This window comes from Primulina eburnea, chromosome 1 (assembly GCF_022965805.1).
Source record: "Primulina eburnea isolate SZY01 chromosome 1, ASM2296580v1, whole genome shotgun sequence".
NCBI lineage: Eukaryota > Viridiplantae > Streptophyta > Magnoliopsida > Lamiales > Gesneriaceae > Primulina > Primulina eburnea.
The window spans coordinates 9287594-9301465 of record NC_133101.1 but is presented as its reverse complement, the minus strand read 5'-3'; the positions used below and the strand labels follow the sequence as shown (position 1 = coordinate 9301465).

The following is a 13872-nucleotide window of genomic DNA, read 5'->3' as shown; positions in this document are numbered from 1 at the left end:
CTACATAGGGACGTAACTCCGCTGGGATTTGACTTTGCACACCAACAGAAGAGATGGCACTGCTGCAAGTGCTGGAGTCGCTGGAGCTCGACATTGTTCTGATTGGTATGGGTGCATCTTATCCACCAATTTATTTATAGGAAAGGGAGGAAAAGACGTTTGGGATGAGGGAATGTGAAGAGCCTAAGGTTAATTAAAGCATGCCGTCATTTATTGGGAAGGAGAATGTATCATAGCCATTAAGACCAGTGCACGTGGGCGATTAATAAGGGCCTCGAAAATTACGTGGGGTAGACCAAAAGGCGGATGCAGTTATCAAAACGACCCCGAATATGAAAGGTTTCCCGAGATAATATTCAATGATAATGCATGCATCATTCTGACTACCCGGATATCACAAACCTTGGAGCTTCGTATCCTCTCTAAGAGATTGTCAGGGCCCAACGTAATGTTTCAAAGCAAAGCCGGTGATCAACCATTACCGTGGGGATACTTTTGTTTGGTTTGTTCAGCAGATATTCAGTAATAAAGACTCATGCCAGATCTTAAAAATACAAAGCAAGGATGAAACAGAAGAATAACTTTATTCACTTGCTAGCATTTCTACTAATTACAGCGGAGTATTCTTCTTCTACAAAGAGTATCCACATGGTTTTCCATTTCCTTAGCTCATTTGGGGAAGACTTGAGGAAGCCCTCGGTGCTTGTAATGCCCGAGAGGATTTTCATCTCCTTAAGCAACATCAGCTGGTAGATGTAATCACCCTCGAAGATGTTCACCTCTTCAGTCACGTTCAGACATTCCCGATACTTCTCCATCTTTACCACCAGTCTAGAAGCATTAGCTTCTCCGGTCTCGTGGAGAAGTTGTAATTTCTGAAGTTTCTCCCAGTAACGAACAATCTTATGGAACACTTCATCTTCTATCTCGGTTTTCTTCTTCTCAACTAATCGCCACGAGACTTCTTCCATATCTGAATTCGACGGATTACTGGAGCTCGCCATTTGACTCTTGTGACCAACTATTTAATGGTAACTTGGAAAAAATAAAAAAGATGTTGCTATATTTATAATAGCAAGGGGCTAATCACAACCGTCGAATCCTTGGATACATAGACGGTCAGGACGGACATTGGGAATTGCACCAGAAAGTTGAAAAGACGTACACGCCTATCGAAATATTGCGATAAATCATCCTCGAAAACATAAAAACGTGGGAGGTATGATTGATTGATGTACATCGCGAGTCTTCACCATACACCGACGTCTGTGTAGCTATGCTCAGTCCAGAAGGTGTATCAGAATGGCTTTCCTGACCGGGCACAAGGGACTAATCGGGACAGCGAGTAGACTCTAGCCCGACTATTTAAGGAAGGAGTGATGATACCCCAATATGTCCCGGGCAGTTGATCCCGGGAATGCTAGGGTCATGGGTCAGGCCCATGAGCGATGCCCGGGTCAGGACAGCCCATCTCTCGAGTGGTTGATTCAGGACATAGCACCAGAGTTCTGGTATGACTTCTCTTCTGATATCTCGAAGCGAGGGAGGCATTTAATGATGTTGAAATACACGCGGCCGACCAATGATGCGATCCTGGTGAAATGGGTGAGCCGGGTCGGGAGCTCCACCGGATCTGCTATCAATATAATGATGGGAATAAGAGCAATGAGATATATCTCCGTAATATGGCTTCAGCTGTAACCTGCACACAATGAAAGGAACTCGTGAATGGGCGCCGGAGGGGTGTCCGGCGTGACCACTCCGATGCTTAAGTCAGCAGGGTACTCAAGCAATAAAACCAATGTAGCCAAGTGATGGCTGTGTGATTGGTGTGAATGAATGAATGAATCCCCTCCAAATGTAAAGAGAAAACCTGGTATTTATAATATGAGGAGTAATGATGACCTCGTTCTCCGTGCTACCTAGCTACTAATTATAGTAGGACGGCTGAGCACACCCTATATTCTGACATGTCAACTCATCGGCACGGTGTCAGAGATGGGACAGTCGCCCACATCCTATTCTGTTAGTATACTCGAGTGCGGTGCTCATACCGAGGTGGCCGGGTAGAATGCATCCCTGGAGATTTATACAAGAGCCCGAGCCTAAGATTGCCCGGAGAGTAGAGCATGGGCTTTCACCTGCCCGGCTCCAGAAGAATTCATCTGCAGACTCACTCGAATTTGGGAATCCATTTGATATTCCGGGTCATCCATGACCCGGGCTCTTACAAGGGTATCATATATATAAAAAAGTTATTCTTTTAAAAAAGCTGGCGAGCCGGCCTCCTTTGACCCGTGCCACGCCGCCCCAACCCCATGGCACATTTGGGTTACTCGGTTTATGCTCGTCTCCAAATGGGTCACTAAACCATGATCCAACCCGCTAATTTTTCATGGTGGGATGGAGCTAACTCGACGAACCGGACCCATTTTGACGGCTCTGCTTGTGTGTGAAGTGTTCATGGCTTGGTGAATATATATACGTGTCATATGAAAGTGTAAATCTTAGGGATGACAATGGGTTGCATCAGAATCCGTTTCGAAAGGACGGGTTAAGACCCGGTCTAGCAGGGTCTACAAGCGAGTACGGGGCGAATACGGGACGTGTCCGGGGTGGGTTTGCCTATATATCTAAAATATAAAATATATGTGTATATATTATTAATAATTTATTTTTTTTACACTAAATAATTAATACTTTATATATAATTTTAGTTTATAAAATTTTTGGATTGAAATTATTTATATTTATTATTATATGTTTAATAAGAAATATATCATTACAATTTTTTTTTGTTATAAATTGAATACAAGTGGATATATTTTAACTTGTAATAATATTTGTTTTGTCTTGAATATTATTAATATAAATTTAGACATTTAAATTTAATGATTTTTAAATTTTAATTTTTTATCGAATAAATATAAAATTATATATTTTCGACGGATCCAACAGGTCTAACCCAGATTAGACCCGTCGAGTTCGCCGGACTGGACGGGTCTAAAGGAAGGTGGGACGGTCCCTGGTTTGGACAAAACCGCCCCAACCCGTACTCGTTGCCACATCAGTGGCGGAGCCAAGAATCTGACGCTACCCGGACTAGAATTTTAAATTCTAACATCTTTTAATATTTTAAATAGATCTACCCGGACTAATATCAAATTTATCCAAAATCATACAAACATTTACATATAATTTTTTTAAAAAAAATTTGGACCAGCCCGGGTACAAAAGGCTGTACCTCCGCCCGTGGTTGCCATCCCTAGTAAATGTGATACTCGTAATATAAAATTTGATTTAATCACGTGCATGGGCGAAGTTATCATCCTTAATCCAGTGATCGGGTTCCTTGACGCACGCTTCTTATAAACTTATCTCAACACCAATTACTTGAGCTTTAAATTGTGTTCCGTAAAGTAAAATATTTAGAAATGAATTTGAAGGTACACATACTATCATATAAAATTCGTTAACAATTACATTGGATCACAGCCTCAGTTACAAAATCAGATTATAGCAATAACATTAAAAAGACTGACTCATGGATCTGGATAAAATATGGTAAACATGGACAGTGAATGTATTATAGCAAATTAATCAAGGGTGGAAGATGAAGCATATAACATCTTGAAAATATATCTAGCTTTGTTTGGTAGTTTTGTTAGAGATGATCAGCTTTAAAAACTACTTGAAATCTTTTTTTTATTACATATCCTTTCTTGTCAACAAGGTCCCAAAGCACCATGACTTCACCACCAAATAATTGCATCCGTTTCTTCCGCAGACAAGATTATATACCGTTTTGCATTTGATACCTGATAATAAATACAATTCTCAAGTCTCAACCATTGAGTTAAGGAATCACTACTATGATCGCAAGAATAAGCAAGCACAAGGTTAAGTTGCTATGTTGAATCAACCAGATTATGTAACAATGCATCTGTGTTGACAGACACATGCCACTACATGTGTAACCACCTTTTATTTGCTTCAGATAGGATACGCATGTATAGAAATATAGAAACCAAATAAATTTACAGTTAAATATTACTCCTCGAGGTTACAAAGTTTTAGGTACATATTATCAAGCATGACATGTCTGGACCAATATGTTTTATACTTAGCGATGGCAAGATTCAACCACGGCTTATAGTTTCCATTGTAATGAACAACAGCAGCATTCTCTATCTCTGTTTGGTTAAGAGCAGGATCATATCCCAGACCCAGTACATGCCAGCTTCGATCCAAAGGAAATGTCAGGTTATAGAAAGTAATCAGGCCTGGAGGCAGCGTGCCAAGTTTCCAAAGAGTCCTGTCTTCATTCTGTAATAAATTGAAATTAGTGTCAGGCATATTTTGCATAATGAAAAGACATACAAACTCCCCCAACTTGCATTCAGGGCGGGGTCTTAAAGCCTATCTATTCAATCTGTACTGTTTTCTTGAGCTGCAGAAATCAGATCTAGTTATGAAATAAAAACAGAAATTAATATCAGGTCCTCCAAAAGCACTCACATTATGGTTTCCAAAACAATAGAGTATATTTGATTTAAAATAAATGTATAAGATACCAAGTTAATCGGCAATGTCTATCCATGCAAGAGACAGTAATAGTACCCATAGCTCCAATAAATACAACTGGATATATATCGCGCCAATTAATTTTAAGAAATTCATTTGTTTATCGAAACTACGTGGAGTGATATTAGAATCAGATGGTTTCTTACCAAGTTTTGCCAATGATGGTATATTCCAGTAATGTCACGCTTCCTCCATTCTTTCAAATCAAAGATATTCATCCCAAATGCCCAGCCACAAGAATTTGGATCAAAATTATCAGATATCTTTGGGTTTGAGAAGTTGAGATACTTGTCAAACCTATGGAAGCTCTCCTTGCAGGTTTCAACTGCACCATTCACCATCCCTAGCAGATTTACTGACCATAAAGGTGTCAAATCCTTCTGAACTACAATGTCATCATCCAGAAACAATATCTTGTCGAGCTTTGGATAAACTTCAGGAAGGTAAAATCTAAGATGATTAAGCATGGACAAATATTTTGGATTCCTGTATTTGAGATTGTCGGAACCGGCTGTGAGGGATGATGCCTGATGCGCCTTGAAATAATATTCTATCATTCGTGAAGATTCAAGCTGACGTAGGACAGGGCAGTATGAAGAATTGAGCCAAGAAAATTCATCTACATTCTGTATTTCAATTGCAGCACCAACAGGAGCATTAACTAGAAACCACATTTTCATAGCTGCAAAATTGAGCTTGTCTGTCACTATATGAAAGACATGTTTTTCAGGTTCTCTAGCATGCAGCACTGTTGAGTTTACAACAACAGATGTTGCTAGTACATTATCAGAAAAAATGGCATAATGGTACAGCGAAGCATCTTCAAGCGTCCCTTGGCTAGGGAAATCCCTTTCATCGTACCTATGTAGGTAATAATCTGTAGTCAGAAGTAAAGGGAGACAATGCAATGGTTTGGGAACAGTTTTTGCAGCCAGTTGTATCAAGAATGAGCTCTTTTTCTTTAGCGTACTGACACTTGTCTCGCTTGACTGAAGCATGACTCTCAACTTTCTTGCTATAGAGACACAATCATATAATTGGTCCTTTGCTGCAGCAAGAATGTGACCCATGGCTTTTGCTTGATTCAATGCACTGATGCACAGAAGAAAAAAACAAAAGAAAGAATTCTACATGAGATCCTATTGCAAACATATGAATAAAATTGCGTGAGAATGTAGTAGCAAGACCTAGCATGAAGTTCAGCATCGGTCGAAGCTTCTCCAATAGCCAATTGACTTTCTCTAGCATGTTTTGTGAGAGAATCATAAAGCACACTTTCATTCTTAGCTTTAGCTATTGTTGCATAAGCTCTGGACATTATAATCTGATCTCGCATAAGTTTCACAGTGGATTCAGAATTCGGATTTTCATATTCTTTCCTCCATATACTGTATTTACCCTTGACAGTGGTATCGAGCTTCCTAGCTCGTTCAATTGCAGCCTCTTGCACCTGTTTCTCGGTCTCTTTGTCTTGTTTGATCAAGTCTGCAATCCGCCTTTTCCTCCTTTCCGTTCGTAACATCTAGAGCACAAAGAATGGTACTAGCATCAGACAAAGTAAAACAATGTCGTAACATCTAGAGCACAAGGAATGGTACTAGCATCAGACAAAGTAAAACAATGAACCATCTCTGTCTAATCAAAGTTTGAAATTTGTACCTGCCTCTTGAGTTTCACTGGGTGGAATGGAATTGATTGCAGATATGGGATTTCACCTCCAGAGTGTTGATTACCAAAATCTCCTCCGGCGTTCCTTGTGCTCATTTTAGATTGCAATGGGTCCTCTTCCATCTGAGACAGATGGTAAGAATATCAATTCATAATTGTGAATGACTAAACATCAACGAACATGTGAAAGACATTGAAAAGGCAGAGAGAATTGTGCCAAGTCACCAATGAATTCCTTGATTGATCATGATTTTTAACACCAGGTTTTTTCCACACCCAGGAAGCAGACAGGTCCCTGGATCTTACACTTCTAACTTGAACAGCACCAGTAGGGTCACCGTATGTTACAATTATGTCAATATCCTGCACAAAGCAAATAAAAACACAAGCTATCATCCACAAGACCAGATCTCTTCCATGATGAGAACATAAAAGTTATTACCTTTTCGTCTGGACGAACATTGGAAGTGATATTGCTTTCATCCTATCAAGCCAACACTCAGTATCAATCAATGAATTTGTAAAATCGTATGGAGACATTGTGGTTATGATAATTTCTGAGAAACAGTTGCAGATGTCAATCAGACCATACCTGTCTATCAAAACAACGCGGGCAGTCATAAATCTTACGGTTTCTTTGTCTGGAAGAATGAGAAATGGGGAAATTAGAAAATTGTAAATCATCCGCCAAACAATGATCCGAGAAATATTCTTACGCTGTAGCTGCGTGCCATGCTTCTGCTCTCACCGTAGAAATGTGAAGAATCTTAAACTGCATATGCCATGAATGTTGAGAGGAATGTAAAAATTGGTTGAAGATGAAATTGAAAGCTGAGCTGAAATGTGGCCGATCCGAGCAAAAATGTATTACCTGTATGATGAAAAGGAAGATTGTGAGGACGACAAGTGACGTACGATCGCCTCTCATGCTTTTCAAATCTCGAGAGGGCTTCTTCTTCGGGTGGCTCAACAAGCAGACGGAGAAATGCTGGTGCGCACTCACTCAGATGTTCTGCGAGACTCACCTATTGAAGGAGATGGGGTACTGTTTTCTGGTGGAAGAAAATGGGAAAATTAGGATTGGATTCTACCCAATGATACAAAAATTGGACCCAAATTTAAAAGTAAATAATAAATAATAAATAATAATAATAATAATAATAATAATCTATATCTACATCTACATATCTAAAAGAGGGAATAATTTTTTTTTGGCAAGTTTGTGGCAAGTTCCCGATCAAAAGTAATAACACGTGGCCTACGTTTCTTTGCCCAACAACTCACGAATTTGTGTTGTCAAGAGGAGGGCTTTTCCATAAGGGTTATTGCAACCGGTTCTTTCCACCTCCGGTTTGTGGCGAGTTCCCGGTCAAAAGTAAGTACACGTGGCCTACGTTTCTTTGCCCAACAACTCACGAATTCGTGCTGTCAAGAGGAGGGCTTTTTCATAGGGGTTATTGCAACCGGCTCTTTCCACATCTTCCTTCTTTTCCATTTCTATCTGTTTGTTCCTCTCCCTTCAGCTGCTGCATTTGTTGTTCGTCTCTTTCCAAGCCTGCCTTTGCTTGTGAGTATTTCTCCTTAAAAGCTCCGGTCGCTGCTTCATCGCCGCAGACCCAACCGGTTTTTATAGGTGCGTGTTTCCGTCTGCTTTGTTGTCTTCTACTCCGCTGTTCTTCATATCTTTTCTTCCTGTCGTAGCTATATTAATCGTGCTGCAAATTTCTGCTCGGTCCCACAGACTTCGTTATTTTGGAGTTATTTGGTCTTATGCCTTTGTAGATGCCTTTTTTTATTGTTCAACTGAGTGACTAAAGAATAACACTTTGTCGTGCCTTCGTCTAGGCTTTTAAGATTTTTTGCCTTCCCCTCTGTTTTGTTGTCTTTGCATCTGTTGTTCTTCATGTATTTTCTTCCTTTTGTAGCTATATTAATCGTTCTACAAAGCTTTACTCGGTGCCGTAGGCTTCGTTGCTTTGGAGTCACTTTTCTTATGTTTTCGTAGATGGCTTCTGGTTATCCTTCGCTTGAAGGGAGAGCTTTCGTTTTTTTTTTTTTTGTAACTTTTGCTTTTTATTTGAGTTACTAATGGAAAAACTTTGTCGCGCTTTCGTCTAGGCTTTTAAAATTATAAGACTTTTTTTTACCTTATTTATTTCTCGTTGTTTATTAACTATGATGTATCTGTTTTTAGCTTTTTTTTTGCCATTGTTTTGAGACTGTAGATGCTTATATTGATTTTGGTTTTCTTCTAGGTCCTTTGCTTTTGGATCAACGGCGTTATCTATTTCTTGGTGTCGAAAACTTTCCCTGGGTGAGTTAATGTTTTTCCTCCTGCCTCAGTTTTGCTTCAATATGTTATTGGCACTTTGCATTCCATGTGTTATTACCTTGCTTAGCCAGCAGGCTTTGTGATTTTGTCCTGATTATAAACGGACTTTAAGCTAAATGATGTTGGCCTCAAGATTTCATTTTTTATTTGTGCAAAACATTAAATCATTTTAACTCTTTTATAAACTCTTGCTTTGGACGATAAAATTGTACAGTTTTTCTTGTTTTGCGCAAACAAACCACTTTGTCTTTCTTATTTTCAACTTCATTATAAATTAAACATAAATTATTTTTTCATTTTTTTAAACAGTAAAGTTTTAAAAAAAACAACTAATATCTAGCTTTTATAAAACACAACACGTAGTTCAAATAAAATTAATAATATAATAACAAAGACTTACACCTATCTACATCTATCTTAAAGTGTCTCCTTTCGACGAATGGCCCTTGCCCAGACTGTTATTTAAACCCATGTATTAAGTAAAATAAAAACCCTGGCCTCGTTGGTTTGGGATTCAAAAGTGTTTCCTGGGTCAGTTGTTGTGCTTTTCCTTGGAGCTTCGTTTTGCCTCAGTTAGTCTTATCATTGTCGTTCTTCTCAAACATTGTGTTGGCTTATTTGCTTTTTAAACGCATTGGATTGGCATGCTCTGTGGAATAAGTCTCCTACCGACTAAATCCCCATGGTTATATGATCTTTGTCTTTCGTTATACGTGAATTCGTGTGTCACCGTGCTTAAGAATACCTGAAATGACGCATGTCTAATTTTCTTTGCAATATACCCGTTCTAAGATAGAAAATCTGAGTATGAGTCAAAGTGTTCTTTTAATTTGTATTTTATTAATATAACTTTCCTTGTAGAATTGCCTGGACACTATTGCAGCAAATTAAAGGTGCAGTCCACCCTCATTGAGGAGTTGCCTACAGGAAAAATGCTAGGTTCTTCAACCCGACCAGGATATAGGTTTGGTTTTCGATTAAGATTTTTCACTGTATATCCTGTTTGGCTTGCAACCTTTCAGAAATTACTCACCTTGCCTATGTGCCATATTGCGCTTTATTTCGTTTTTTTAAACTACATAAATGTTTGTCCTCTTTACACTATAAAAGTTTCCCATGTTTAGTGAGTAATTTTGCCAGTAATGTCACACTCACACAAACAAAATTCCTTAGATGTCAATATGGAAAAAAACACGCCTAAAAGAAAATATGTTTGCTTAGAAGATCGTAGAATGGCAAAAAAATAGCCGGTGAAATAAAAAAAACCAGTTACAAATATGTATGAGCAGTGATACGAATTGTGTTGAGGCAGACTTGTTACAATCTATAGTGAACTGTCCAGACCTGCTACCTGATGTGCCTAACTGTGAATTTTGTGATGCAAAGCGTATTTACTTAGAACCCTCGGCATTCTGTTGTGCCTCGGGAGAAATAAATCTTTTGTTTACAGAAATGCCTTCCGATTTAGTACAATTATATTGTGGTAGTGCTGAAGATGCTAGAGAATTCAATAACTGTGTTCGTAGTTAAAATAATATGTTCGCGTTTACATCACTTGGAGTCCATTGCGACAAATCTTTATCTAGACGAAATGATGGCATTTACACATTCCGTGTACAAGTTCAACTTTATCACTTCATGGATCATTTAATACCGTCAAATAACGAAATTCCCAAAAACTTGCAGTTGTAGAACATGAAATATCGAATCGAATGTGTGTAAGCACAAAGTTTAAAGAAAACCTTATACAAAAATTGATTCATATTTTAGCACTGAACCCATACGCAAGTTTCTTCCGGAGCCTTAATAGCATTAAAAATCTGAGCGAATATAAAATTTCCTTGCAAGCTGACCCTATTATTGACCAACGAAGTCTTACTAAGCCTACAGTGTCTCAAGTTGCTGGAATATGGCTAGAATCTAATGAATATGAACAATGTACAAGCCAACAAACAATGTACAAGCCAACATATACAAGTTTATCCAAAAGATAATCGCCCTCAGATAATCAAACACTACTTTTCTTGTTATGATCCTATGCAATATCCTCTCATATTTCCTAATGGGGAATCTGGTTGGCATCGTAAAATTGCGAGGTTGAATCAAATGCAAAAAAAAATGCGCCCTAAACCGATATGCAGAGGCCAAACCATTTACGACATCCAAAGCTCCACAAATGCTGCACATGGCATACAAACTGAAAACGAAGGTGATTCTAGCTTGTAAATTTTCCAACCATAAAATTAAATTACAGTGCTTCAATGTGTGCATTTACTTATGTTATAAAGTTGTTTTTTTATTCATGTAGATTTGAGCAAGCGCAAAACTCAAAGGTCAACGGTATCATGTCGTGAGTATTACTGTTATAAGTTACAAATAAGAGAAAATGATAAATCTTTTCTATTGCATATTGGAAGGCTTCTTCAACAATATGTAGTTGATATGTACATCAAAATTGAAACATCGAGGTTAGATTTTTTCAGTACTACAGACATACAAAACCGTTTACGAAATGATGCCTATCGTGGTTTACTAGATAGTATTACACAAGGTTGCCAAACGGGCCTCGATGTTGGAAAACGCATAATCTTACCTACGTCATTTATTGGGGGACCTAGAGATATGCGTAAAAGATATATGGATGCTATAACTTTAGTTCAACGTTATGGAAAACCTGATATTTTCTTAACAACAACTTCGAATCCAAATTGGCCAGAAATAAAGGGTTTGTGTTTACCTTTTGATGAAATACAAAACAGGCCTGATTTAACCTCTCGAATATTTCGTGCAAAATTACAAGTTCTAAAAAACGAATTGTTTAACAAAGAAATTTTTGGTCATGTCCTTGCTTATGCTTACGTAATAGAATTCCAAAAACGAGGTTTACCTCATGCGCATTTTCTTCTTATTTTGAATAAAGCTTCAAAATTATTTCATCCTGAAGCATTTGATAGAATCGTTTGTGCTGAATTACCTGATCCGCATGCTCGACCATACCTATTTTCCCTTGTTGTTAAGCATATGATGCATGGACCTTGTGGCTCATTGAATCCAACATGCCCTTGTATGAAAAATAGATCATGTAAGTTTAATTACCCTAAAGAATTCTCCGAGACCACTAAATATGGAACAAATTCATACCCTATATATCGTCGGCGAAATAACAATCATTCCATTACTATTAGGGGGGCACAACTTGATAACCGTTGGGTTGTGCCTTTTAATCCATATCTCTTAGCCAAATTTAATTGTCACATTAATGTTGAAATATGTTCCACTATTCAGGCTCTAAAATATATATACAAATACATTTACAAGGGTCATGATAAGATTCTATATACATTAGTTGCAAATGAGAGCTATCCCGTAGTTGATGAAATTAAAAACTTCCAGTGTGCAAGATGGATTTCACCACCTGAAGCAATTTGGCGTATTTTCAAATTTGAGCTAAATCATATACATCCATCCGTAATATGTTTACCAATTCATTTAGAGAATGAACAAGTAGTTACTTTCCCTTCTAATCAATCTCTTACGAGCATTGCCAACAACTTAACACTCAAAAAAACTATGCTAACACAATTTTTTTTCATGAATGAATACAATGAATATGCAAAAAAAATGAAATGCTTGTATATTGAATTTCCTGAATACTTTACGTGGCATAGTGATTCAAAAGAATGGGAACCACGTAAAAAACAAGAGGTTATAGGGCGGATTTATAGTTGTCGTCCCTCAGATGGTGAAAAATTTTATTTAAAGTTGTTGTTAATGCATGTGCCAAAACCTACCTTTTTTAAATACCTAAGGACAGTCAATGGTGAAACATTTTCTACATTTAGAGAAGCTGCACAAAAGCTAGGTTTAATGGAGGGAGACAACACTGCTGATATGTGTATGCAAGAGGCTGCTACTTACTTACTACCTCATGCTTTGCGTCAACTGTTTGCTACAGTCCTTGTTCATTGTAATCCACCCAATCCGAAACAATTGTGGCTAAAATACGAAGATTTTCTTTCCGAAGATTTTGTGCAAAACAAAACTCTGGCTGCCGATTGGTAGCATTCTTCTTTGCATCGCTCACATTCAGGTATACGACTTTTAAATCTGACTCATTGTTTTAACCCCTTTATTTTATTATTTATTATTTATTATTTATTTTGTTTGTTGGCAGCTCGAAGCAAGTATTAAAAATGGAGATATTCAGGGCTTCCAGTTATGTAATGAGTCAGCAAAACGTGTTTGATCTCTTACGTATAAGAAGAATACCAGGAACTTCGAAGAGGTACAACACACACAAATATATAAGGATCTCGGTTAATCTTTCATTGGTTTGAACTCTTTTAACTTTTTGTATCGTAACACCAAAAAATACTGACTAATGCCAAAACATATACAATATAACAAGTGTAAATATTCATTGTATCTATTTGAATATTTGTCATTTGAGCATAAGCTCAGATTTAAGGTACTTTCGGTATCATATATTTTTTTATCTAAATAATTTTTATATACTCGTCTAGAGATAAATATAAATGTTCATATGTTGGACTACAAATCTGGGTAAGACACCTCAAGAATTGAGGTCCCTTTATCTAGTCTATATAAATATATGAATGTGAATTGTGAATTTACAAAAATGTCCTTACCTTCATTTACACACTTCACATTTAATTTTTTTGTTGTTTTCCATGTTTTTCATCTAAATATAAATTTAAAATAAATTAAAATAAAATGAATTTACATAAATGTCCTTACATTCATTTACACATTCCATATTAATTTTTTTGTTGTTTTAATTAATAAAATTTAAAATAAATTAATATAAAATGAATTTACATAAATATCCTTACCTTCATTTACACACTGCATATTTAATTTTTTTTGTTGTTTTTCATGTTCTTCATATATTAATTAATGAAATTTAAAATAAATTAAAATAAAATTAAATATGGAGTGTGTAAAATGTGAATTATGAATTTACATAAATTGAAGAAAAATGAAATTAAAATAATTGAAGAAAAATGAATTTTAGTCTTTTCTAATCTATTAATTAATTGAATCTAAACTAAATTGAAGAAAAATAAAAAAAAATAAAATTTAGCATCAGCCTTCATTCTTCAGTAATACATGTTTATTTTTTGCTTTTTTTCATATATTAATTAATTAATAAAATTTAAAATAAATTGAAGAAAAATGAGATTTAGCCTTCATTTTATTGATGAAATTTGCACTCCATTATTATTATTATTTTTGGTTTTATATTTTTTCATCTATTAATTAATGTA

At 36.7% G+C, this 13872-nt stretch overlaps 2 protein-coding genes across 4 annotated transcripts; one reads left to right on the top strand and one right to left on the bottom strand.

The window, feature by feature from the left end:
• Positions 1–4021: 4021 nt before the first annotated feature.
• LOC140826817 (probable galacturonosyltransferase 3) lies at positions 4022–7340 on the bottom strand. Its single transcript, XM_073189330.1, has 9 exons — positions 7124–7340; positions 6969–7024; positions 6845–6893; positions 6695–6736; positions 6478–6615; positions 6244–6375; positions 5772–6106; positions 4731–5676; positions 4022–4326 (listed from the first exon to the last, which is right to left on the bottom strand). Exons 1-9 carry the CDS (start codon positions 7178–7180, stop codon positions 4051–4053), a joined length of 2031 nt encoding a protein of 676 aa, XP_073045431.1. The 5' UTR covers positions 7181–7340; the 3' UTR covers positions 4022–4050.
• A 214-nt stretch (positions 7341–7554) lies between these two features.
• LOC140826808 (uncharacterized) lies at positions 7555–12870 on the top strand. Of its 3 annotated transcripts, XR_012116871.1 has the most exons (7): positions 7560–7885; positions 8508–8566; positions 9446–10793; positions 10893–10934; positions 11603–11666; positions 12427–12674; positions 12759–12870. XR_012116871.1 is itself a non-coding variant. In XM_073189314.1 (6 exons), coding segments are annotated over exons 3-5 (1062 nt in total). In that variant the 5' UTR covers positions 7555–7885; positions 8508–8566; positions 9446–10507; the 3' UTR covers positions 12429–12674; positions 12759–12870. The 3 variants fall into 3 exon arrangements, 1 of the variants encoding a protein (XP_073045415.1); XM_073189314.1 differs by having other exon boundaries at positions 7555–7885; positions 10893–11666; XR_012116870.1 differs by lacking the exon at positions 11603–11666 and having other exon boundaries at positions 7561–7885.
• The last annotated feature ends 1002 nt before the right edge of the window (positions 12871–13872 follow it).